Genomic DNA, 24,897 nt, shown 5'->3' on the forward strand with positions numbered 1-24,897 from the left:
ACTGAATAATTTGAAAAATGCGATAAAATTGCATGCATTTTTATCGGAGTTTTCAAAAAATATATAACAAAAATGCATACATGCGTATCGAAATTTTAGAAAAAACCGATAAAAGAATTTTTGAGTTGGTTTACCGGACCATTTGGTTGATAGCCAAACGTTGGCATATGAAATTTGTATATATCCCTGACATATCTTTTGCAAACCAAGCAAATATAAATATATTTATTTATTTATTTATTTATTTATTTATTTTTATTTTTATTTTTTTCTTCTAAGGACTTTCTTGGGCTCTTCTTCCATCACTTGTGTCAAAGAAGTTCCCACCTTAGTTTTTCGTGCAAGCTCTTCCCCTATTTGAATTTCCTTTATTTCCTTTATTGGCCTCAGACACCATTCCTCATCCCCCTTATTAAAATCTTTGGGATTAAGATCCAAAAAATTACAGCGCATGTCTTCATTTGTTCCTTCCCTTTTTTGACCTGTTTGTTTCGCAAGTTGTCTTCATAGAATTTTATTGCATTATATTGATCACCTTTGATAACCCCAACATAAAATCCCTCTAGTGGATACTTGATGCATAAATGTGCAGTCGATATTACTGCTCCTAATTCATTCAGGGTTGGCCTTTCCAAAATAAGATTGTAGGACGATTGTGAGTCAACTATATTGTACTTCACCATTATGGTTTTTGCATTTTTTTCCTCATTGAGTGTTGTATGTAGGTCTATATAACCTAAGATCTCCACTGACCCCCCTGAAAACCCTAACAGTTCTGGTTGATACTCTTTCATGATTTCTTTTGGTAATCTCAAATGCTCAAAGACTTTCCAAAATAATACATTACTCGAGCTCCCTGTGTCCACCATCACACGTTTGATTTGAAATCCAATTGTGACCACTAAGATAACCAAATGGTCGTCATCATGAGGGTGTATCCCTCTAAAATATTAGAAAATGAATGAAATCTAAGGATTCTCTTTGAACTTGTGTACTCTGACCATGTTGCAAGATAAAGTTGAGCGTGTATATCTTTTTCTAGTTAAGTTGGTTACTCCACCTTCTATGAACCCACCTACAATGTTGTTGACTATTCCTCAATTATTTATCTCGTGTCCTCCCCCTTGAACCTTATCTTATATATTTTATCTTCCAAGTATTCACTTAGGGGACTGAACTAAGGGTATGTTAGGTGATGGCCTTTTGTCGCGATAGCCTCCACCTCGTTCTTGTACATATCTCTCTATATGGCATTCCTGTATCAAGTTTTCTATATGCATTTTAAGGGTTCGACAATTATCGATGTCTTGTCCCTGTATCCGATTGTGCATTTACTCATTTCTTCCCCCATGGGGCAAGGATTTGGGGATGGTCGTTTGATGATTTAGGTGTTCATTACTTCTTTGAGCATTTGGGCCCTCATTTTGTTTAAAGGAGTAAAGTTTTCCTCCCAAGGATTCCTCCTAAATGGTACCTCACACTCTGGTTGGCCTTTTTGCCTTTGTCGAGCATTCCTTATATTTTCCTCTTCTTTTATCCTTCAAGTTCTCCATTATTTTCGGGCTTCATATGTTCGATCTCTACTTCGCATCTCCTTGGATCCCTTCTCTCGAGCAATCTCCTCGGTCTCAATGTGTTTCTAAGCTTTCATTTGATTCCCATTCATTGAGTATGGCTTACATAAAGTTAAGGCCTCGTTGAAAGTTCCAAAGCTCAAGTCCTTCTCGAAGGCCATGAAGAATATATCTTCATTTGGTTCCTCCACTTTGAGGGTAACATTGTTAAATTGGGCTATGTAGCTCTTCAAAGTTTCAGTTGAACATTGTTGGATATCAAACAAGTCGGCTACTAAGAAAGGCTTTTTGTTGTTTACTGCAAAATGAGCAACGAAATGAGTTGCAAGATCTTCGAAACTTATGATGGACCTAGCTGGGAGCCCTACAATCCACTTATGATCTACATCTTTCAAGGTCCCTACAAAAAATTTGCAGCTAAGTGTGTCGTCAACTCCACTTATAAACATCTGCATCTGGAATGTTAAAAAATGACTTTGAGGGTCGGTTGTTCCGTCATAAAGTCGATAGTAGGTTCCTGAAAGTGAAGAGGAATAACTACTCCTTGGATTGCCTCCGAAAAAGCTTGAAATACCTTAGGCTTCAACCTATTTGTTTCGATTCTGGTGACATTGTTCCGCAAGAGCTCAATATTTTGTCTCAAATCTCTTTCTATGGCCTCCATTTGTTCCCTAAGTTCAAGCTCTCGTTCCTCTAGTTGTCACTTGAGCTCGGCCTCCCGAACTTGAGCTTCATTTTGCCGATGTTGTTGCTCTTTGTTCCATAATTGTTGCTCCACATTCCGCTCTTGTAGGTCATGCACAACCTCTATAAGTTTGAGCTAGTTGCAAGTCAAAATCTCCGTTAAGAATTGAGACTGGAGGATTTTGAGATTGCATGTGTGGTACCATGGTGGTATGTAAGTAGAAAATGGAGCTAAGTCGTTTGAAAGTTTTACTGTAGCCCCAGAGTGGGCGCCAGTGTTCATGTATGTAACACAAGATAATTTCAATGGATGAACTATTCAATAGAAAATCTTAGGTGGAATACAAAAAGTTCTCTCAAAAAATTACTTATGATAAAATACATTGTTCATACCTTTTCCTCTCACCTTCAAAGTCTTGTCTTTTATAGTCCATCTTGTCTGGCCTAATGGGCTCATCTATGTGATGTTCAGACCAATTAGTTTTTACCTCTAAGGTTCGTATAATTTATCTGTACATGATAGTATAGTGGAACACACGTAGCTTATGTCACTCTGTCGAATAGGAGCGTGGAGTTAAGCACGCTCAACTTACATCCAGGGCCGGTTCTTTTCTTGTGCAAGTTGTGCAGTAGCACAGGGCCTCACTTTTTGTGGGGCCTCAAATTAACTATTATTAGTGAATATAAAAAAATTAATAAATAAAAATATTTTTGTATCACATATAATAAATAAAATATTAAATGCTGAAAAATAGGATATTTGGAAACCAAACGTTTTTTTTCTCTTTTCTCACACGTTCTCACTTCTCTCTCCTCTCAAATGTTATTCTCTTCTCTCTTTCTCTGTTAGAGTTGTTTGAAACCAGAAAAAAATCTTATTTTTCCTTTTCAATCCTCTCTTTTATCAGGTTAGTTTATTCAATTAGTTACTTTCCATTTATTTTTATTGTGATTATTTGATTTTGAAGGTAGAAAAAATAGTAATTTTAGATTTATTTTAAATTTTAGGGTGAAATCTTGTTTTAGTTCCTGTATCAATATTGATTTTAGATTTTAGGGTGGAAATGAGGGTAACTTGTGTTCTTTATAAAATTATAATATATATAAATAAATAAAATTTTAGGATGAAATGGGATACTAGCATACTATATATACTACTCGGTAGTATCAAAATTCAAAACAAGAATATTGTTGGTGTTGGTGACGATTTTTATACATACTTTTTCTCATAAGACCAAATTACAATCTGGAATCTTTCAAAGCAAAATTAGTATGTATTAGTATTGATATTTTTTATGATTAATTTATAATTTATTTAATTAAATGTAATTTATTTTCTTACTATTAATTTATAATTTGCTTTTAATTTATAATTATTATTTTTTTATGGTACTATATTAGAGAAGAACACAACATAATAAAATATAATTGAATATTAATTAAAGTCTTTTCTCCATGATTTAATTATTAATATTTTTTTATGATTAATTTAATAATTTCTTTTATTTAATGTAATTGATTTCTTTTTGTTATTGATGTAGGAACACAATTTCACAACAGGATAATTAGTAGATCATCGACGGACACAAAATACATTGTGAGAGTCGTGTAGAAAGTGTCAAAGCTATAAGAACTCAAATGTTAGAATTTACAGAAACTTTGCTTGAAGTGTCAGAAAATGATCTTGATCCTAAAATACAAAATGAAGCTAAATCCTTAGCAACAAATGAGCTTGGTGATTTTGAGTTTTTTATGGCTATAATTATTTGGTTTGAAATATTATCTGCAATTAATTCTGTTATCAAGCTTTTATAGGAAAAGGATATGCTTATTGATGTTGCTATGCAAAAAGTTAAGGGGTTGATTTCGTAGTTTGAGGGATATAGAGAAACAAGTTTTTATAAGGTATTGATTAACGCTAAGGAAATTGCGGTGGAATTGAATATTACCCCAATATTTCCTCAAAGGCGTATAATTAAAAGAAAAAGGCAATTTGATGAGAATTTGAATATCCCATCAGTCGAGCTATCAGAAGAAGAATCATTCAGGGTTAATTATTTTCTTTACCTTGTTGATCAAGTTGTTGTTTCTCTTAATAAGAGGTTTGAGCAATACCAAGAGTATGAAAGTATTTTGGTTTCTTGTTTACTTCTCACAAGTTACAATCATTAGATGATGCAACTTTGAAGTCTTGTTGTACTAACTTTGAGCAGACATTGAAACATAATGAGCAATCTGATATTGATGGGAATGAATTTTTTACAGAGTTGAAGTTACTAAGAGAAATGTTGTCTGAAGAAACCATAAGACCTACTGATATATTATTATTTTTAAAAGGCTTGGATTGTTTTCCTAATACAGTTATTGCATATAGAATCTTATTGACTATTCCTGTGGCAGTTGCTTCTGCAGAAAGAAATTTTTCAAAATTGAAGTTGTTAAAGACTTACTTACGGTCTACCATGTCAGAAGAAAGGCTTAATGGATTGGCATTAATAGCTATTGAAAATGATATTTTGGAGACAATAAAATATGAAGACTTAGTTGACGATTTTGCTTCAAAAAGTGTTCGTAGGATGACTCTTTTTATGTAGTTAGATAATTTAAGTTGTAAGAAAGGGTGTTAGTAGTTTAAACAATACCTTTGAACTTTTTGATACTTCATTTGGTTAATATATAATTTTATCTTTTGTTTGTCATTTTTAATCATTAAATTATTATATATATATATATATATATATAATATATATATATATATATATATATATATATATATATATAATTATATATATATATATATATATATATATATATATATATATATATATATATATATATGCCCATTTTTAAAATTAGAACAGAGCCTCTGAATTGATTGGGTCGGCCCTGCTTACATCACTCTTTCGTACATAAACTTGGACTTGAGCACATACATCTAACATCGTCGTCTGTGTCGGACATGTGATATGCCATATGGAAATCCAAAAGGGAGCTTTATTTTGTGAAGGATTTTGGTATATCTCATCAAAGTGAAAACTCGAAATAGAATGAATGTCCAAGTTAAGCTAAACAAATAAAATCACTTGAGTTGAGCTAGACCTGCTCTACGTGGTACGGTCACACATGCAATCCACAATCTACCAAGCATCATACCTAATAAAACGTAGGCGTTTGCTTCTCGTCAGATCGGTCATGTTAGCCCACCCACCTATTCATAACATTCCACCATAAGAACAAGAACATGCCATTCCACCTTACTCTCCACTTTAATGCCCACACACAACTTTCAAGGACATTTCTAAATCATCCAACCAACACAACTTCCCACCATTTATTGCACAACCCATATGTCCTGACATGGAAAATTTTGTTGCAAAGTTTATTAATAAAATTAACAATCATAGGCAAGTTTAGTACGAGGCTTAGAAAATTTAATGCACAAAAGTTTGTTGTGCAAAACTACATGCACAGTTGGTTGGAACAGAACAAAGAGCAAAGTAAAAAGTTTGTTGTCATCAACTCTAAAGTTCTCAAGAAAAACGTGGAGTTGTGTAAGTTAGTTACATGTTAAGGCCATCAATGAATCTAATCAAGGAAAATGCTTACATGAACCTGATGAAGATCATGTGAACTCTAAACTATCTTTTCATGTGTTCCAAAAACCCATTGTGATTCCTTACGGAGCTCGCATACAACAAGATAGAGTATCCCACCCCAAATTTATCTACACCTACAACTCAGTTTATGACCAAAAGGGCCTTTGAATCATTTGTATTGGAAGTCCTTAATAATTCAAATGCTTGATAGAAGCTTTAAAAAGCACTGCAGTGAAAACAGCTTATTGGATAAGTTGTTTTGGAAATAAGCTGTTTTTGCAATTCTGTTTTTCTGTTATTCTTGGGCCTGTTTGTGGTTCCAATTTGTACCTTATAAATAGACATTGTATGTCATAGTTGAAAGGTTAATGCCATATGATTCAATTCTCTCAATCTTTCTCTATTTCTCTATCTCTCTCTATTCACATTATCATCTTCATCTTTCCCAAACACACTGTTTTTCACCACTCCATTTCTGGTTTTTTCCAACATTTGGCATCAAGAGCCTGGTTCTGATCCAATTCTGATCCAATTCCGCTGCAATCATGTCCGTTTCAAACGATAAAATACCTACCAATCTTCTAATCCTTGACTCGAAAAACTACGACAAATGGGCGAAGCAAATGAAGGTTTTGTTCGGCTATCAAGACGTTCTTGAGGTGATCAAAGACGGTGTTACGTCTCTCGTTGAAGGAGCTACGGATGCTCAAAAGGCTACGTTCAAAGAAGAGAAGAAGAAGGATTACAAAGCGATGTTCTTGATCCATTCTTGTGTCGATGGTGACAACTTTGAAAAAGTAGGCGATTGCGATTCCGCAAAGCAAGCGTGGGAGATTCTTGAGAAGGCTTATGCAGGGGCTACCAAAGCCAAAGTGGTGAGGTTACAAACTCACAAGCGATAGTTCGAGTTAATGCAAATGGAGGACAAGGAGTCGATAAACGATTATGTGACGCGTATTACGCGTGTGGTGAATCAAATCAAGTCGTGCGGGGAAACTACGGTAGAGCAGAATGTTGTATCGAAGATCTTGCGTTCTTTAACGCCAAGATTCGACAACATTGTCGTTGCGCTTGAAGAATCGAAGGATTTATCGTAGTTGTCGAAGGAGGAGCTTCAAAGCTCACTAGAAGCTCATGAACAACGAATGGATGAGAGGGGAAACGATAAAGCGAAGTCGGAAATAGCATTGCAAGCGCGACTTCATGAGAAGCGTAAACGATCGGAGAGGAAAGGGCATCCGAGAGGGAAGTCCAATTTCCAGAATTTTGGTGGTAGAGATTCACAAAATTCAAAGGGGCAAAAAGGTGAGGGAAGCTCCAAGGAGGGTGATCAAGGAACCCACAAGCCATTCGACAAAAGTAACGTGAAGTGTTACAATTGTCAAAATCTTGGGCATTTCGCAAAGTATTGTCACGCGAAACGAAGAGAAAATCGCGCGGATGAGGCAAAGTTTGCTAGGGAAGAAGCAAATGATGATAATACGCTTCTTGTGATGATCACGGAAGAGAATTATGGCATGAGAGAAGGGCTGGACAGCAGTGGCAGCAGTGCAGACAATTCTGCAGAAACGCGTTCGGAGAAAAACGGAATGGTAACGGTTCGAGATGGAATTCAAAGTAGCGATGAGTGGTACTTGGATTCTGGTTATTCGACTCATATGACGGGAAGAAAGGATTGGTTTGTCAAGATCAATCAAGCCACGAAGAATAAAGTGAGATTTCCCGATGATACGACGTTATCCGCCGATGGCGTTGGAGATGTCTTGATCATGAAGAAAGACGGTGGTCGTTCATTGATCAAGGATGTGTTGTACATTCCAGGAATCAAATGTAATCTCTTGAGCATTGGCCAACTACTCGAGAAAGATTACATTATTCGCATGGAAAACAAGGTATTGCGCGTTTTGGACCGAAAGGGAGTTTTGGTACTTAAAGCACCGATGGCTGCCAATCGAACTTTCAAGATAGCATTGAAAGTAATGGAGCATCGATGTTTAGCTACAGCGGAAAGTCGTGAGGAGTGGTTGTGGCATTACCGTCTTGGTCATCTTAATTTTCGAGACCTCGACGCGTTGCATAGACATGGTATGGTGACCGGGCTGCCAAGAATCGTGGTTCCAGCTGAGTTGTGTGTTGAATGTGTTCAAGGGAAGCAACACAAGAGTGTTTTCAGCAAGGATACAGGTCATAAGACCAAGCATCTTCTTGAGGTGGTGTATTCGGACGTGTGTGGGCCGATGCAAGTCAATTCGTATGGAGGTAACCGATACTTTGTCACGTTTATTGATGATTTCAGTAGGAAGCTGTGGATTCATCTAATCAAGAGGAAGGATGAGGTGTTTGATATGTTCAAACGATTTAAATCCATGGTTGAGCGACAAAGTAGTCACAAACTCAAAATTCTCAAAACCGACGGAGGAGGAGAATTTACTTCGAGGGAATTTGGGAGTTATTGTGACGATGAGGGTATTGTGCGTGAGGTTGTACCACCCTATACGCCTCAGCAAAATGGTGTTGCCGAGAGAAAAAATCGGACGATTATGAACATGGTGCGTAGCATGTTGAAAGCGAAAAATCTTCCGAAAGAGTTGTGGGGAGAAGCTGTTTCTACAGCTGCCTATTTGATAAACAGGTGTCCTACAAAGAAGCTGGACAAGGTTACTCCAGAAGAGGTATGGTGTGGACACAAGCCAAGTTTGAGTCACTTGCGTGTTTTCGGTTCGGTAGTGTTTCGACATATTCCGGGTCAGATTCGAAAGAAATTAGATGACAAGGGTGAAATGATGTTGCTGGTTGGTTATCATCCTACCGGAGGCTACAAGCTGTTTGATATGAGTAACAAGAAGATTGTGATAAGTCGAGATGTGATCGTGGACGAGTTTCGGCAGTTTGACAGCAGAAAATCTGCCATATCAGTTCAGGAAATCAATTTGCCTCAAGATGAAATCGATTTCATGCAGGAAAATCAGCATTCTGGAGCTGCTGGAACTGGTTCTGGTGAGGTTGAAATCGATTTGCCTCAAGGTGAAATCGATTTCATGCAGGAAAATTTGAATTCTCAGCCTGCTGAAGGTACTGTACAACAACCTTTTGTAACCGAAACAGGTGAATCAAGTAGACGACCAACAAGGCAAAGAGGATTGCCTCAAAGACTCCGTGATTGTGAATTATTCCGAGATAGCGAGATCAACAATGAGGGTGATCTTATTCACTTCGCTCTAATGGCCGAATCCGAACCGGTGAATACGGAGGAGGCATTAAGCGATCCAAAGTGGATGTGTGCGATGAAAGAAGAACTGAATTCGATTGAGAAGAACAGTACTTGGATGTTGGTTGATTTACCGAAAGGTAAAAAGGCGATAGGTGTGAAGTGGGTCTACAAAGTGAAAGCGAATCCGAAAGGCGAGATAATCAAGCATAAAGCTCGATTAGTAGCGAAGGGATTTTTGCAAAAGGAAGGGATAGACTTCGATGAAGTGTTTGCTCCAGTTGCAAGGCATGAAACCATTTGGTTAGTTGTTGCGATGGCAAATAACAACAGCTGGCCGTTGTATCAAATGGACGTCAAATCTGCGTTTTTGAATGGTCCACTTGATGAGGAGGTATATGTGAGACAGCCACCTGGTTTTGTGATCAAAAATCAAGAGGCAAAGGTCTATAAGTTGAGGAAGGCACTCTATGGTTTGAAACAAGCTCCAAGAGCTTGGAACAAACGCATAGATGGATTTCTTAGCGATGTTGGTTTCAAGAAATGCGTATCCGAACATGGAGTTTATGTGAAACCGGATGCAAGTGAGGGAGTAATCATTCTTTGTCTTTATGTGGACGATTTGTTGATTACCGGCAACTGTGAAAAGAACATTTCAAAGTTCAAAGGAGAGCTTATGAAGGAATTTGAAATGAGTGATCTTGGTATCATGAAATACTTCTTAGGTATAGAGTTCCATAGGACAAAATTGGGACTGCTCATGCACCAAAGAAGGTATGCCATGAAAATTCTGAAGAGGTGTGATATGGAGCATTGCAATGCTGCCACAACACCAGCCGAGACACGATTACAGCTGTCCAAGAGTGAAGAAGAACAAGATGTGGATCCTACTCAATACCGGAGATTGATAGGATCATTGCGTTACTTGTGCAATACGCGGCCAGATTTGGCGTTTAGTGTCGGTATTGCGAGTAGATTCATGGAGAGGCCGAAGGTATCACACTTGGCAGCAGTTAAGAGGATCCTTAGATATGTGAAAGGTACTCTTGGTTGTGGAATTTTGTTTCCGGCAAGCGACATAGGCAGAAGTTGTGAGTTACTCGGATACACCGATTCCAATTGGTGCGGAGATAAGGATGATCGAAAGTCTACGGCGGGGTATCTCTTTATGTTCGGTAAGGCACCAATCTCTTGGTGTTCGAAAAAGGAACCGGTTGTAGCCCTCTCTTCTTGCGAGGCCGAGTATATAGCAGCGTCGATGTGTGCATGCCAAGCTGTGTGGCTGGTGAATCTATGTAAGGAGTTGGACAGTAGTAGAAATGGGGCTGTTTTGCTACTTGTGGACAACATTTCAGCGATAAACCTTGCTAAGAATCCCATAGCACATGGGAGGAGCAAGCATATTGAAATGCGATTCCACTATTTGAGAGAATTGGTGAGCTCCGGACAGTTGCGTTTAGGGTACTACAGAAGCGAAGAACAAGTTGCGGACTTGTTAACGAAAGGCGTGACAAGTAATGTGTTCAAGAGACTTGTGAAGAAGTTGAGCATGATGAGTGTGGAGCATTTGAATTAAGGTGGTGTATTGGAAGTCCTTAATAATTCAAATGCTTGATAGAAGCTTTAAAAAGCACTGCAGTGAAAACAGCTTATTGGATAAGTTGTTTTGGAAATAAGCTGTTTTTGCAATTCTGTTTTTCTGTTATTCTTGGGCCTGTTTGTGGTTCCAATTTGTACCTTATAAATAGACATTGTATGTCATAGTTGAAAGGTTAATGCCATATGATTCAATTCTCTCAATCTTTCTCTATTTCTCTATCTCTCTCTATTCACATTATCATCTTCATCTTTCCCAAACACACTGTTTTTCACCACTCCATTTCTAGTTTTTTCCAACAATTTGCTCCACCGCCAACAATCAACTAGAAGTCTACACCAAAATCCAGCAAACTACCTATGCACAAATAGTCAAAGCAGTAGCCAACCAAAAAAAAATATGACAAACATTAGCACTCATTATAGAAAGTCTCTCCAAACTTTAGGATAGTTTTCTCTTTTTGATTGTTTTTGGGTAAAATGTTTGAATCATTGTTTTTCTTTGTTTGGCTATTATTTGTTGTTGTCTCTATTGAACAACATCTTGTGCTTTCCTCTCGTGAATGATATGTTGCATTTATTATTAGTTTATTTTTATTTTTTTTATTCTGAAATTTACTCATTTAAATTATTAGAACTTTCTAAAATATTGTTAACATTCTTTTTGTTTGATGATAAATGAGAAAGAAATGTATTTGATTTAAAGGAAAAATAATTTAGTAAAATTTATTTATTTTCAACAAAATTATTTTTTGGAGTATTTTCATATATCTTTATATAAATTCTGACATAGCTTCAAAGAAAACTTTTTACTCTAATCTGTTTTGTTTTAATCTCTTATAAAAAAAATAAAAAAATGCTAATCAAAATACATATGTTATTAATATCAAAAAGAGAAAAAAATTGAACTAAAATGATTTGAAGAACAATAATCTCTAGTTTTAATTTTGATGATAACAAGATGTAAAAGAATAATTTATTCTCTAATGTTTTATGTGTGGAAAAGTATTAAAACTTCTCAATGTAATTTGTAATCTAGAATAGTGTGCAAAAACTACTTTTGTATTTGATCATCTGAATTCAAAATACATCCAACAATATATCGTCTAGCACAATGATCGACAAGCAAATATGGAAACGCATTCTGTAAAGCATCGTCTAGGCACGTTATAAGGCAACTCTTAATTACCTTTGACTAGTGCTTAAATTGTTACCCATCATTATTATCTATTCAACTCTGCACAACAAAGTCGACAATTTAATCATTTGTATAATGGTACAAATAACATTTGTGGTTCGAACAAGGTTGTATGGACTAACTCTGACATCTAGTACGTTGGTTCATATTGTCTTTAATCCCAACAGTTAATCGAAGAATTCAACAGCTTTTTACATTGTCTATTGGAGAGAAACCGCACTAGGGGTGTTTGAAATATCATATAACTGGATAGTGGAAAACGTTCAATAGTAGAATATTCAAACAAGCATTGCAGTATAAGGAAACTGAGAGAAACACTCTTTTCTTTTAATTTGAATGTAGAGCTTAGTTGTGTTTTATACTAGCTCGCCAAAAATCTTTATGAACCTTATGAGCTTTATATTATGTGTTGCATTTAATATCAGTTTATTTCTAATTTGTTCTAGAATTTACTCGTTTAAATTATTAGCACCTTCTCAAATATCTTTACCACTCTTTTTGTTTGATGATAAAAGAGAGAAAAATATATTTGATTTAAAGGAGAGATAATTTACTCTTATTAATTTATTTTCAACAAAATTATTTTTTAAGATATTAGGTCCCTCTAGTCATATTGAAAAATATTTTGTTCACATATCTTACATAAATTCTGACAGTCTCGAAGAGGAATTTTTAGTCTGATCCTCTATTTCGTTTTGATCTCTTAAAAAAGAAATGCTAATCAAAATAAATGTGTTTGTCATTATTATAAAGAGAAAGATTATTGAACCAAACTGATTTTAAGAATAATGACCTCTAATTTTGATTTTGATGATAGCAATATGTAAAACACTAATTCTATTCTCTAATGTTTGTTTTATGTGTAGAAGAATATTTAAACTTCTATAAGTAACTTGTACTTTAGAATAGGTGTGCAAAATTACTTTTGTATTTGATCATCTGAATACATCCAACATGTCGTTTAACACAAAGATTAACAAGCGAATATGAAAACGCGTCTTGTAAAGCATTGCCTAGGCAAGTTGTAAGACCACTACCGGTGCTTACATTGTTACTCTTCATTATCCTTTGTTCAACTCTACACAACAAAGTCAAGAATTCAATCTTTTGTATAGTAAACTTATACTTTGAAGATCAAATTTGATTATTTCTCTCTTAAAATATTAAGTTTATATTTAAGACAACTAAAATAGTACACAAGATACAATAATAATATAAGCAGTGCGCAGTAATATTTGTTGTTAGTACAAGGTTGTACAGACTAATTGAAGAATTCAACATCTTTTTCCATTGTCTATTGGACAGAAACTGCACTAGGGTGTCTTTAAAATATCATATAACCGGATGGTGGAAAACGTTCAGTAGTAGAATAGTCAAGTAAGCATTGCAATATAAATAAACGAGAGAAATGGTCGTTTCTTTTAATTTCAATGTAGAGAATTAGTTGTATTTGATACTAGTTCGCCAAAAATCTTTATGAGCCTCAAGAGCTTTTCATTAGATCATGATTGGGAGGTAGAAGTTACAGATGAGTATTTCAAACCTTCGATGCTTTAGAAATCTAAAAGTAGTTGAGGAAGAATACTCTCTAAATGAGTAGCTTCTATTTGACCATCACCCTCAGTCTCTGCAATAGCTACAGCACGCTGAATAGCCTCTGCATCCATTCAAAGATTTGTCAAAAACAATTTGACATAGAATACGTGCAAATCATAGTCTTGAGAAAGCATTAATGTGTTTCTCTTTTTAATATGGATGAACCTGTGATAAAGACCCGGAGAAGTTCACATGTAAGCTTCAGAGCACTAGCATTAGCTGCATCCGAAAATATGGACAGATGAGTTATGATAAACATCCAATTTGCAATGCAAACACAACTATAGTGTGGCATGATCACGGAACCTCCACCAAATAACAAATTTGTTAACAATGATAATGACATAAATACCAGAAGTTGTCCGATTCTTCTTGGACGATCCGGCTCCTGCCTGTAGCAGTAAAAACGCATTTGCAGATTATTGACAGACAATACAACAATTAAGTAGGAGATGTTCTGTAACTAAAGAAAATTAAAATATTAATGTATAATCAATTACAGATGCTACTCCCATTGATACCACCCAGCCAAATATAAACTACATTATTGTAGATGAAGTATTTTGTGAAATAGATTGAGGATGAAAAACCACCATACCATAAAAAAACAAATGTGGCAATAACGAAGAAAAGAGATTGAAAGGGAAACAGTTGGAGCCTAATATGGTCCGCTGCTAAATAATTTTGAGACAAAAAGAATTACAAATTTGAATGAGGGTGTGATATAGTAAAAAAAACACAGTAAGTAAACTACTAAGCACTCTCTTGTACTTTGTGCTTCACTACATATAGCTCTCATTTATAACAAAAACCAACACAAAACCCTTTTGCCTTTATCAAAACATGCACTTTACCTAACTCTTAATGCTGTGAGGACACAAATTTCTTAAGTAACCAGTTAGTATATGGTCTACAAGAACTTTTCATCGTCATTCAGATTCATATGTTCATAGTTTCAAGTTGAAGGCTTCTCAATAATGTTGTCAAAAGTAACAATCAAATAAGTTTTTGAAAAACACATTCCTATGCAGCATATGAAGGTATCTTGTATCCAGTAAAAGGATTGATATTGAGATATCCTGCAAGCAATACTTAACCAAATGTTGTAGATGTGAACAACAGTAAAAACAAATAACACAGCACACGGTAAGAAAAAAAGGAAGAAACCATGAACAGTTTGCATTATTGCTGATAAGAAAATCAAAGAATAAGAAAAAGAAAAAAGGAAGAAAAAAAAAACAAGGAAAGAAATCTGATAAGCATGGCTCCTACAAAATCTGAGAAACATTATATTGAGTAAAGCCCACACAAGAAAGTGGATTTAGGTGTTTTCCGCCGGAAAACAGGAATGTTCTAAACAAGTAGCATTCAGAAATTGATATTGAATTTCAAGAAAGAAACATAAAACTAATCATCTTAGGTGTCACTCTCTGAGGCCAACCAACAAACATATAGCATGCATAGGTTAGAAAATTGATAAAGAGGAAATTTTGAAAACCTCGGAGTCCAAAGCATCGCTGGTTGCAACATTTTCACGCTCTGCAAGTGTAAAAATAAATAATTTTAAGAAATTAAAACGATATAGTTAGGGTTTCATATAAATTGTGAAATTAGGATAAGGTATATAACCAAGGGTTCGCAATGTCCAAATACGCTTCATGATGGAATGGATTAGATCCTGATTTGAACGAAGAAAGCATGTATTAAGTTAAGGTAGGATAAAAGAAAAGTGCTATGAAGTGTGGAATGAAAAAGGGTTATAGGAACGCCGTACAGAGTCGAAGGTAGATTCCTCCATTGGTGACTGCTGCAGAAGAGTGAAACGTGGTTTCGTCAATCACCGTCACAAATGAGACTCGCTTGGAGGGAAAATAACAATAACTTTTAGTAATTTTTTTCCCACCTCTAGTGAAACAAAACACAAACCCGTTTTTATAAAATAATTGATGATTTGTGCGCTTGCAATTTAAAATCAATTAGACACAATGTGTCCCTTCGTGTAGTGGTGATATTCATGTTTGGAAAAGTCTATAGACTCTGTTGTGCATACTCTTATTTCTTTTATTCCTAATTTTTTTGCAAAATTACATTTTTTTTCATTATCTTTACCTTAAAATTCCTAATTATTTGGCAAAATCACATTCTTTTCATTATCTTTACCTTAAAATTTAAATCAGTTTACTAATCCATTCTCGAATCAGAAATGGAGTGAAGAGCATAAGTAATGGTAGATCTGAATTTCAGGTGTGAAGGTGACGGAGGCATGTAAGATTAATACTTCAACGCTTAAGTCAGTATATGAAAAAGAAGAGTGAATTCAAATTATATTTGAAATTTGTCACATGATTTGGCACATTTCTTTATATATAATAGAGAGAGAATAATTAATTTGGTATTTGTTAGAAGTGAATTGCGGAGAGTTGTTGAATATGTTTGCAGTTGAGATTCTTGTTAGTGTCATGAGGAGAATTCTCGTGTGCTAAGAAGATTTTGGAAAGATTACTATCCCTTCGTGGTGGTCGGTCGAGGTCGACATGGATGACTTGGAACAGTTATCTTTCAAGCTCGTGTTTATGCTCAGTAAGGCATGGGTTTGCTACTTTGCCTTTAGCTGCCGACCACTATTTCCTTTATGTGTGGAAGACTAAAAGAAAGTGTTTCAGTCCCTTAGAGATTCATGCATTTAATGTTTCATACTTCAAACATATTTTCGAAAGTGGCGTCATTGCAACTCTTGGAAATTGAAATACTTGAGGGTTGTGTGTGAGTGGTTTGATGTGTTTGATAGAATTTATTTCCTTTTGCATGCTAGAACAAAGCCCTCAAAGAGTCAGCATAATTTTCTTTGAGTAATTTTCTTAGTTTAGCAGTTATTTTCTTCTTTGTCGTTCCACTTCCTTGTATCTGAAACTTAGTGCATAATATGTAAAAAAAAAATCACATATGAGTGTTCACAAATTCTAGAAGAGTGCCCTATCTTCTTAGGTAGATTTTGATTTTTCTACTACTGTTTCAGTTTTCACTAAAGTGGATGGTCTTGATGACGCCTTTAACGAAGTCAGTTCACCTTCCTATTGGTGGTCTTGAGTCCCACAGAGGATGAGAGGATATGCAACAAGTATGAAAATCATGGTATTCCCTTTTATGAGTGCAATTTCTTCGTCATGGGTGTTCATTTACCCTTCATTGTCATTGAGATAAAAGTATTAAATCATTTGTCAATAGCCATTCGCAATTTCATCTTGCTACCTGGGCGCATGTGAAGGTTTACCAGTATTGGTGTGAGTACCTATAAGGAAAGCCTTAGGTGACCCTTTTCTTTATCTCTTTAAATATCGTAGTAGTCTTGTGGATTGGGGGCGTGGAAAAGGGTTTATTTCTTTGGAGCCGATTGTGTGCGGACCTGGGCATCTTCCTAAGCTACAACTATTTGAAGATAAGTTTTTTTGGTCACCCCCATCAGCCCCGAAGCTCATGTCACAATTTGCATCGTTAGGGATAGAGTAGAGTGCCGATGCATCGATTTGTTCCTCAAGTACTGGATTGAGAGTCACTTCTTATGGGGAATAGTATATACGTGTAAAAAATATTTGGATCTTTCTGATGAAGCTATGTATCAGAAGAACAATTGATGAGCTTCATCAGCAAATTGGGTTACTTCGAAGGAGGTACCCCCACTAATAAAGTCAATCGGAGACGCTTGCAGCACCCCTTTGATGTACCATTATTGATGCAGGCCCATTCCCGAGAAGAAAGGAAATTCGTCTTTAGTAAGTTCTAGAAACTCTTGGTTTCTTTGCTTTTTAATGTGTTTGTTCATGGTGTATTTATTTTGACACTGATTATGATGGTGTGCAGATCATATGAAAGATGAAGTAAATCTCCATCTTTTGAAGCGAGGGATATGTCCGATTGGGAATGAGGTTGCTTTGAATAAGCTTCGATGTTACAGAATATGTCCGGTTTTCTTGATCGTTTATTATTGACGGGGTCGAGCTCCCATTCCTCTGTAGATCGTCGGACCCCTCCCTTGGAAGATGATTGGGATTATTTGGAAAATTTGTCTGAGCCTGCCCTGGAGGAAGAACTGGTTAATCTGCCTCGGTATACCCATCATGCTTATACTACTTTGTCTCTCAGCAGAGCTGGTCAGTGGGAGGTTTTATGGTCCGACCGACACCGTGCTAAGAAGCAACGACTAGAGGAGAGCGTTCGCAATCTGAAGCTAAAACGGGATAAATACCTGCAGGAAATAGAGAAGACTTATACCTCTCTTACCTGAGTGATGTATGTTTTGACCCCCCCCCCTTAATCGTGTTGGATCTCTTGTCGACCAAGTGACCCATTTGGTGAGGAAGGTGGTGAGGAAGAACCGGGCTCTAGTTTCTGCTCATGGTAGTTTGTCGTCTGCTCAAGGAGAATTGGAGTCTTTGCGTCTTTAGAACGCTTTTCTGACTTAGCAGTTGGCCGACTATAAAAGTTTTACCCTTGAGGAAGTCTCACAATCATTTGAGAATGCTTTGCAACAAGTAGAGCATTCTCAGCGTCCTTTGGTTGTCTTGAGAGAGCAAATTCAGGCGGATCAAATGGTCAAAGATGGGGAGGTTGTGTCTCAGCGGAAGTAACCCTGATGATTTTTTTTACTTCAAGTATAATACTAATTTAATGGAAGAATATATGGAAATATATTGTCATTTTTAGAATGAAATGCTTTTTTTACATGTGCAAGGAATATTTGAGTGATCGTAAGTGCAAGGCTATGGATTTATATTTTTATGATCCCGAGAGTAAGGCTCCATATCTTTTATGAACTTATGAGGTCTTACCTCGAATTTTATTGGACGTCATTGGGCCGCTTCCAGCCAAAGGTCGGTTCCCCTTCACCTCACATGATGAAAACTCACTCAAGGGTACACGTGTGGCCAACCCACCGCGACCTCTATAGTGGGTAGCTTCCGGAAGCGATGGATCTTTATTGCTTGTGGGGGATTGATTGTTGTAGTTGGACGTGCAAAGCGTCACTAAAAGCACCCCTGACTTTAGGTGGGGGAAGTTCTTGTTGTAGTTGGATGTGCATTGTGTCTTTGGTAACATCCATGACTTTCGTTATGTGTGGTTTGTGTTATGGGGATTTTATTGTTGTAGTCGGACATGCAAAGAGTCTTCGACATCATCCCTAGCTTTGGTGTATCAGGCTTCGATCTCGTCATCCATACCCGTGACTTTCTGTAACTACGCACAATCACAAAGAAATAATTGTTTTAAAAAATATTGAATTTGATTTATAGTTGTAATATATTCTTGTACAAAAGGAATATGATTATCTAACAACGTCATTTAATGTGAATGGAAAATGAAAAGACACATAATTAGACGGGTTAGCCGTTGTTTATTCCTTTTGCTTGCTTTTACTGGTCTAGCCACCTCAGGGAGGATGGATGCACTTCATGGTGAGTTGGTTGGTGAGATGAGCTACATTGATCTTCATGGCCACCCTTTATCCCTGGTCCTTATGAAGCTCTTGATAGATTATTTTTCTCCCTCAAGGTTGGCATTGATGGTGACTAGCTCTTCTTGAAGATTGTGATACTTGAGTTTAAGATGCACCAACAAAGCTACAGTGTCTAGCATAACGGAAAAAGGGTCTCCCTGGGATGGAATTGTAGACACTCCTGCAAGGGATGTGAGGAATTGTGAATTGACCACTCGATCGTCTTTCCCATAACCTACTGATATTACATCTCGATGTATCTCCATGGACGGGTGGTCGTCCCGTTGGATGCTTGTAAGTCAGAGCCTTCATATAGAAATAAGCTTCCTTAATTGAGGTTCATCTTTTTAGACGACTCTGAATACATTATATAGTAGAATTGTCGTTGTCAATCAGGATCCGGGAGACATCAAATTGCCCGACAATAGTTGTGACCGCTGATAACTCACTAATTGCGAGAGATTCAAGCCCTTAGTATTTGAATTTATTCTTAGCTAGCAAACTTTATTAGGTTAATTCAATTTTATTTTGCTATTTTTAGTTCATTTCGTGTATAGCATAATAGGTGTTCTCTTTTGTAAGTTTTATGTGTTTGTTACTTGTGTAGGATTGCTCGAATGATAAGTTCTGGTACAACATAGTTGAAGTATCAATTCATCCTTATTTCCCAACATGAATTTGATCCAGAAGATGATGTAAGGAGTGAAGGTACTTGGAATTAGGGCAAACATGCAACAACGTGGAGAATGAAGTGCAAGTAAGCTGGAAAATTAGATGGATAAGATCAAACGCTACACTGATTCACTGAATGACAAGATAAAATCCTAAAAGTTAGAGAGTATAAAAGGAACCGCTTGGACGAAATAGAGATAGGTTCATAAGTTTATATACTTTAGAGATCATTAAAGAATAAGAATTTGAAACCATTAGTGAAGAGTTACTTTCATTTCCCCTCCATTAAAGAAGTGTTGAGATTTATGGCATGACAAAATTGGCCTCATGTTGATTGAAAGATTGCAAGGAGTAAAATGTCATACTTAGGTTTACATTTATTTTTTATTTGTGTTTATAAATCTTATTTATATGAACTTGTGCTTTTGTATTTCTTCAGCTCATCATGATCTAAACCTCTTTATGTCGAGCAATGTAAGGTTTAATGAAAAGTAATATTTTGTGTTAAATGGTGTGATTTGACGTGATATATTTTACTATGTGAAATAATGTTATACATTTGTTTCTTTGCTTGATCACCTTAGAAATAGGTAAAAGTTGGTTAAGGTTTGAGAGATCTAGTAACCAATGGAATTCATGAGTAAATATGGTTGGAAATAGTAGAACATACATATTCACTAAATTAGCCACTTTAGAGATAAAGGACTACAGCCATGGGGAAAATCAAAAGTTAAAAATAGATATGCTTTAATGTTATTGTTAGACCTTGAGAGTTGTTCCCTTGACTTAATGTATATGTTCTGATGTTGTATATATACACCACTAGATCACTTTCTGCCTCATCTATCACGACATATCTCATTAGACAGACACAAAATATGAACTTCATTAAATGAATCATTGTCCAACATTCCTCTCACTATTGATTTAACTTCTTTGTTATTATTTATTGTTATTCAACATGAACCTATGAAAAACAAATATTATTTTTACCTTTTGCTTATATTTATTCACAAGATTTTACTTTGAGAATTAATTTAATTTATTGGCAATCTCTGTGGGATCGATACTCTTACTTTTACATCACTTGCTACTATTTGGCTATGTATACTTGCAAAAAGGAATAGTTTGTCAACCAACAAGTTTTTGGCGCCTTTGTCGGGGATTATAACAATAACACTTTAATTTTATAAGAAATTTTGTGAAAAATACATTAGAGTTTTTGACATTTTCTGTCTTCTGGTGACACGACAGGTGTGTGTATGCTGCATGTGCAGGTTGTTAACTTTAGTATATAGAGGAGACCCTGAGCCTGAAAGAGCACTCATATTAATAAGGATATTTCAAGCTACCGATCATTTATTATGAAGCCATCCTCCTACGCTTGTGTTTGGAAATTTTGTAGAACACTTTGAAGATCCATTTGAAGGAATCATTAAAGAAATACAACTGAATTAAGAAGGAGTCATGGCAGAAAATGACATTATTGGAATTGCCAATGATAGAGTACGAAACATAAGGAATTATGTTGTATTTGATGCCAATGCCATGAATACAAGAATAATATGTCCAGAGATCACAATGGCACGGTTTGAGTTCAAGCCTATGATGTTTTAATTATTGCAAGCTATTGGCCAATACTCTAGAGCTGCCAATGAATATCCACATTGACACTTGAGGAAATTCCTGGAAGTTGCGAGTAACTTCAAAATTCCTAGGATTACTGATGACACTTTCAGACTAAGGTTGTTCCCATATTCTCTAAGGGATAGACCTAAGAGTTTGTTGAATTCCTTATAACCTAATTCCATATCCACATGGAATGCCTTTGCTAAAAAGTTTTTATCTAAGTATTTTCCTCCTATCAAGAATGCAAAGATGAGGAGAGAAATCACTTCATTTAGGAAAGGAAATGATAAGTCTTTGTTTGATGCATGTGAAAGATTCAAGGAATTGTTAAGACAATGTTCACACCATGAGATCCCAATTTGTATTCAATTAGAAACATTTTACAATGGTTTACTACCATAATCAGGATATATGTTGGATGCATCTTCTGGTAGAGCATTATTATCTAAGTCCTATGAATAAGGTTACAATTTATTTAAGAGAATTACCGCCAACAATTATCAATTTCCAGTTACAAGAGCAACCATTATAACAGTTTTAAAGAAGTCAGTTGGTGTTCATGTTGTCACTAGTACCACTGACTTAGCTGCTAAAGTGGCCTAAATACACCAAATGGTGAAGAACAAAGTGACAATTTATGACGATCTAGTCAAAGTTGTAACTGATGTCAACGATGTTGCATGTGTTTATTATGGGGGAGCTCACCTATTTGAAGAGTGTTCAGATAATCCTATTTTTGTGAACTATGTTGGTAACAAAAAATACAATAAAATGGCATAATTATCCCAAATTTTCATAGAGTAACACCAAAAATAAACTAAAGCTTCAAGCACCACAAATCCCCCTAGTTTTTCTACATCAAACCATGTTGTGGCTACACAGGGAAACAACTAGATGGGGAATATTATGAAGTCCTTCATACAAGAAACAAATAATCAGTTTCAAGCTCAAGGTATAAGCATCAAAAACTTGCAAAACCAAGTTAGGAAAATTGCGTATGCACTCAGTTCAAGACCTATAGGAGTAAACCCAAGCTCTACTGAAACACCACCATCTACTTCTGGTACCAAGAGCATTGAAACATGAAAAGTCATATCATTGAGAAGTGATAAGGATTCTGAAAGACCAACCCAACAAAATATTGACCATCCAAGGAAGGATCTGAAGTCTTTTGATGCATCAAAATAAGAGCAACCAACATTTATAACAACTCATTTGGTTGAAGCAAGAATAGAAGGTATGCAGTTGAGCAACTTAATCTAACAACTTTCAGAACAAAAAATTCAACAGTAGAAATCACAATTGACATGCCATAATTGAGCACAACACCCAAATTTTTGCAAGAAAGACCACCACCGCCTTTCCTCAAAGGGTTAGAAAGGCTAAGGAAGAGCAACATTTTGGAAAATTCACAGAGATTCTTAAGAAACTTCATGTCAATATACCCCTATTACAATTATTTAATAAATGCCAAACTATTCTAAGTTCACGAAGAATATGTTGACAAAGAGGAAGAGAGTATGAGAGTTTTCTATTGTACCATTGAATCAAGAATGTAGTCAATTTGTTCAAGGAAAGTTGCCACCCAAGTTAAAAAATCCTGGAAGTTTCACCATACCATGAAACATTGAAGATTCTTTTTGTGTAAGAGCATTGTGTGATCTTAGAGAAAGTATTAACTTCATGCCCTTGTCCACCTCTATGTCAGTTGATGCAACATTACATGACATATGTCTTCAAGGCTGAGTGTGAAGAAAATTTTATTTAACGCGAATCTGTGGTATTTCGAGCGTGCGATGCGCTCGGGTATTTTTCGCGGCGCGATAAGCATAATCAAGGGTTATGTGACCTCTCATATAGGTCCAATCCCCATATAACACCGTTACAATTCCCCAAGAAGGAATGCTTATTGGTTTCCCCAATAAGTAATTTCCCCTACAAAGTCCTTTGGAAAGTTGCTCCCCAACAAGCTCGCTCCTCAGTAAGTCCTTTATGGAATCTCCCCCAATAGATGATCGTCTTAAATGATCCATGCTAACTTGTGAGTAGGTTTTGACCTCTCATATCCCCAACAAATCTCCATACCTTGATCTAAGCATCGACCTTCGGTTGAAGACGATCAATGTATCCTTAAGTTTAAGCATCGACTTTCGAGTTGACGATGACTTGTCTTAGTCTAAGCATTGACTTTTGAGTTGGCGACGACTTGTTTTGATCCAAGCATCGACCTTCGGGTTAAATATGATCTCTTTGTCCTTAAGACTAAGCTAAGCATTGACTTTCTAGTTGGCAACGAATTGTCTTGATTTGAGCTCCGGTCTCTGGCGACGATCTATTTATGTTCTATCTAAGCATCAACCCCCGGTCTCCAGCGAAGATCTCTTTATATTAGATATAAGCACCGACCCTCAGGAAGGCGAAAATCTCTTTATGTTTGATCTAAGCACTAACCCTACAAAAAGGCGACGATTTATTTATGTTCGACCTAAGCACTGGTCTCCGGCGACGATCTCTTTATGTTTGATCTAAGTGTCGACCCTCGAGAAAGCGACAATCTCTTTATGTTTGATATAAGCACCAACCCTCGGGAAGGCGACGATCTCTTTATGTTCGATCTAAGAGCCAATCTCCGATGATGGTCTCTTTATGTTTGATCTAATCATCGGTCCCTGACGACAATCTCTTTATGTTCGATCTAAGCACTGATTTCCGATGACGGCCTCTTTATGTTTGATATAAGCATCGGTCTTTGGAGATGATTTCTTTATGTTTGATTTAAGCACCAGTCTTCGGTGATGATCTCTTTATGTTTGATCTAAGCACCGGTCTCCGGCGACGATCTCTTTAGGTTTGATCTAAGCACCAGTCTTCGACGACAATCTCTTTATGTTTGATCTAAGCACCGAACCTCAAGAAGAGGATGATCTCTTTATGTTCAATCTAATCATCGACCCTTGGGAAGGGGACAATCTCCTTTTGTTTCGACCTAAGCACCATCCTTCGGTGATGTTGTCTTTACGTTTGACCTAAGCATCATCATCCGCAATTCACAAGAAATTCACACAAAAAAATCACACAAGAAAAACTCACAAAAATAGTCAATTCCTAATATATAACCATCTCTCACACGTGACAGTAACATTATCAACACTTTTTTTTACTCCCACTCATATTCATCTTCCTCACAAACCTTCCTCCACACACAATAACAACAACAATGGCCAAAAACACAACTCACCAACCACCATTATTCAAATTCTATTAAACAATCATACCTCCCCATATCTCTACACCATTACCAAATTGCATTCAAAATCACCATTGACAAATTCACAAACACTTGGTGTGCAAAAAAAACTCATAAACAAATAAAGGTGAGAAAAGAAAACCATCGCCCATAAACCATCCGTTGTAAATACCACCACCCGCACGCGGTCGCGCCACCACCAACACCAATTATTGCTTTTGCGCCTCCCTCTTCTCTGATCTCAACCGTGTCGCCCCTTTGTTCGTTCTCCCTCTTTTGCTTCATGATTTCATTCCTTTTATTTGATTTTTGATTTGGTTTGTAAAGTTTGAAACAATATTTTTCTTGAGTTTTTGGAGAAGAAATAAAAAAAAAGGAAAGAAATCGTGAGAGGAAGAAGAAAAGT

At 36.2% G+C, this 24,897-nt stretch overlaps 2 protein-coding genes and 1 non-coding gene across 4 annotated transcripts; all 3 read right to left on the reverse strand.

The window, feature by feature from the left end:
* Nucleotides 1–1,639: 1,639 nt before the first annotated feature.
* LOC127136344 (uncharacterized) lies at nucleotides 1,640–2,238 on the reverse strand. Its single transcript, XM_051062917.1, has 2 exons — nucleotides 2,149–2,238; nucleotides 1,640–2,029 (listed from the first exon to the last, which is right to left on the reverse strand). The coding sequence occupies exons 1-2, from the start codon at nucleotides 2,236–2,238 to the stop codon at nucleotides 1,640–1,642; spliced, it is 480 nt and encodes a 159-aa protein (XP_050918874.1).
* A 10,491-nt stretch (nucleotides 2,239–12,729) lies between these two features.
* LOC127074006 (protein MHF2 homolog) lies at nucleotides 12,730–15,445 on the reverse strand. Of its 2 annotated transcripts, XM_051015260.1 has the most exons (7): nucleotides 15,227–15,445; nucleotides 15,082–15,130; nucleotides 14,951–14,991; nucleotides 13,805–13,844; nucleotides 13,618–13,671; nucleotides 13,400–13,513; nucleotides 12,730–12,934 (listed from the first exon to the last, which is right to left on the reverse strand). In XM_051015260.1, the coding sequence occupies exons 1-6, from the start codon at nucleotides 15,248–15,250 to the stop codon at nucleotides 13,410–13,412; spliced, it is 312 nt and encodes a 103-aa protein (XP_050871217.1). In that variant the 5' UTR covers nucleotides 15,251–15,445; the 3' UTR covers nucleotides 12,730–12,934; nucleotides 13,400–13,409. The 2 variants fall into 2 exon arrangements, with proteins under 2 accessions (XP_050871217.1, XP_050871216.1); XM_051015259.1 differs by lacking the exon at nucleotides 12,730–12,934 and having other exon boundaries at nucleotides 13,253–13,513.
* A 6,045-nt stretch (nucleotides 15,446–21,490) lies between these two features.
* LOC127077455 (small nucleolar RNA R71) lies at nucleotides 21,491–21,597 on the reverse strand. The gene has a single exon (XR_007787266.1). It is a non-coding gene; the product is annotated as a small nucleolar RNA R71 (small nucleolar RNA).
* Between the last annotated feature and the right edge of the window lie 3,300 nt (nucleotides 21,598–24,897).

Source organism: Lathyrus oleraceus, chromosome 4, assembly GCF_024323335.1.
Source record: "Lathyrus oleraceus cultivar Zhongwan6 chromosome 4, CAAS_Psat_ZW6_1.0, whole genome shotgun sequence".
Classification (NCBI taxonomy): domain Eukaryota; kingdom Viridiplantae; phylum Streptophyta; class Magnoliopsida; order Fabales; family Fabaceae; genus Lathyrus; species Lathyrus oleraceus.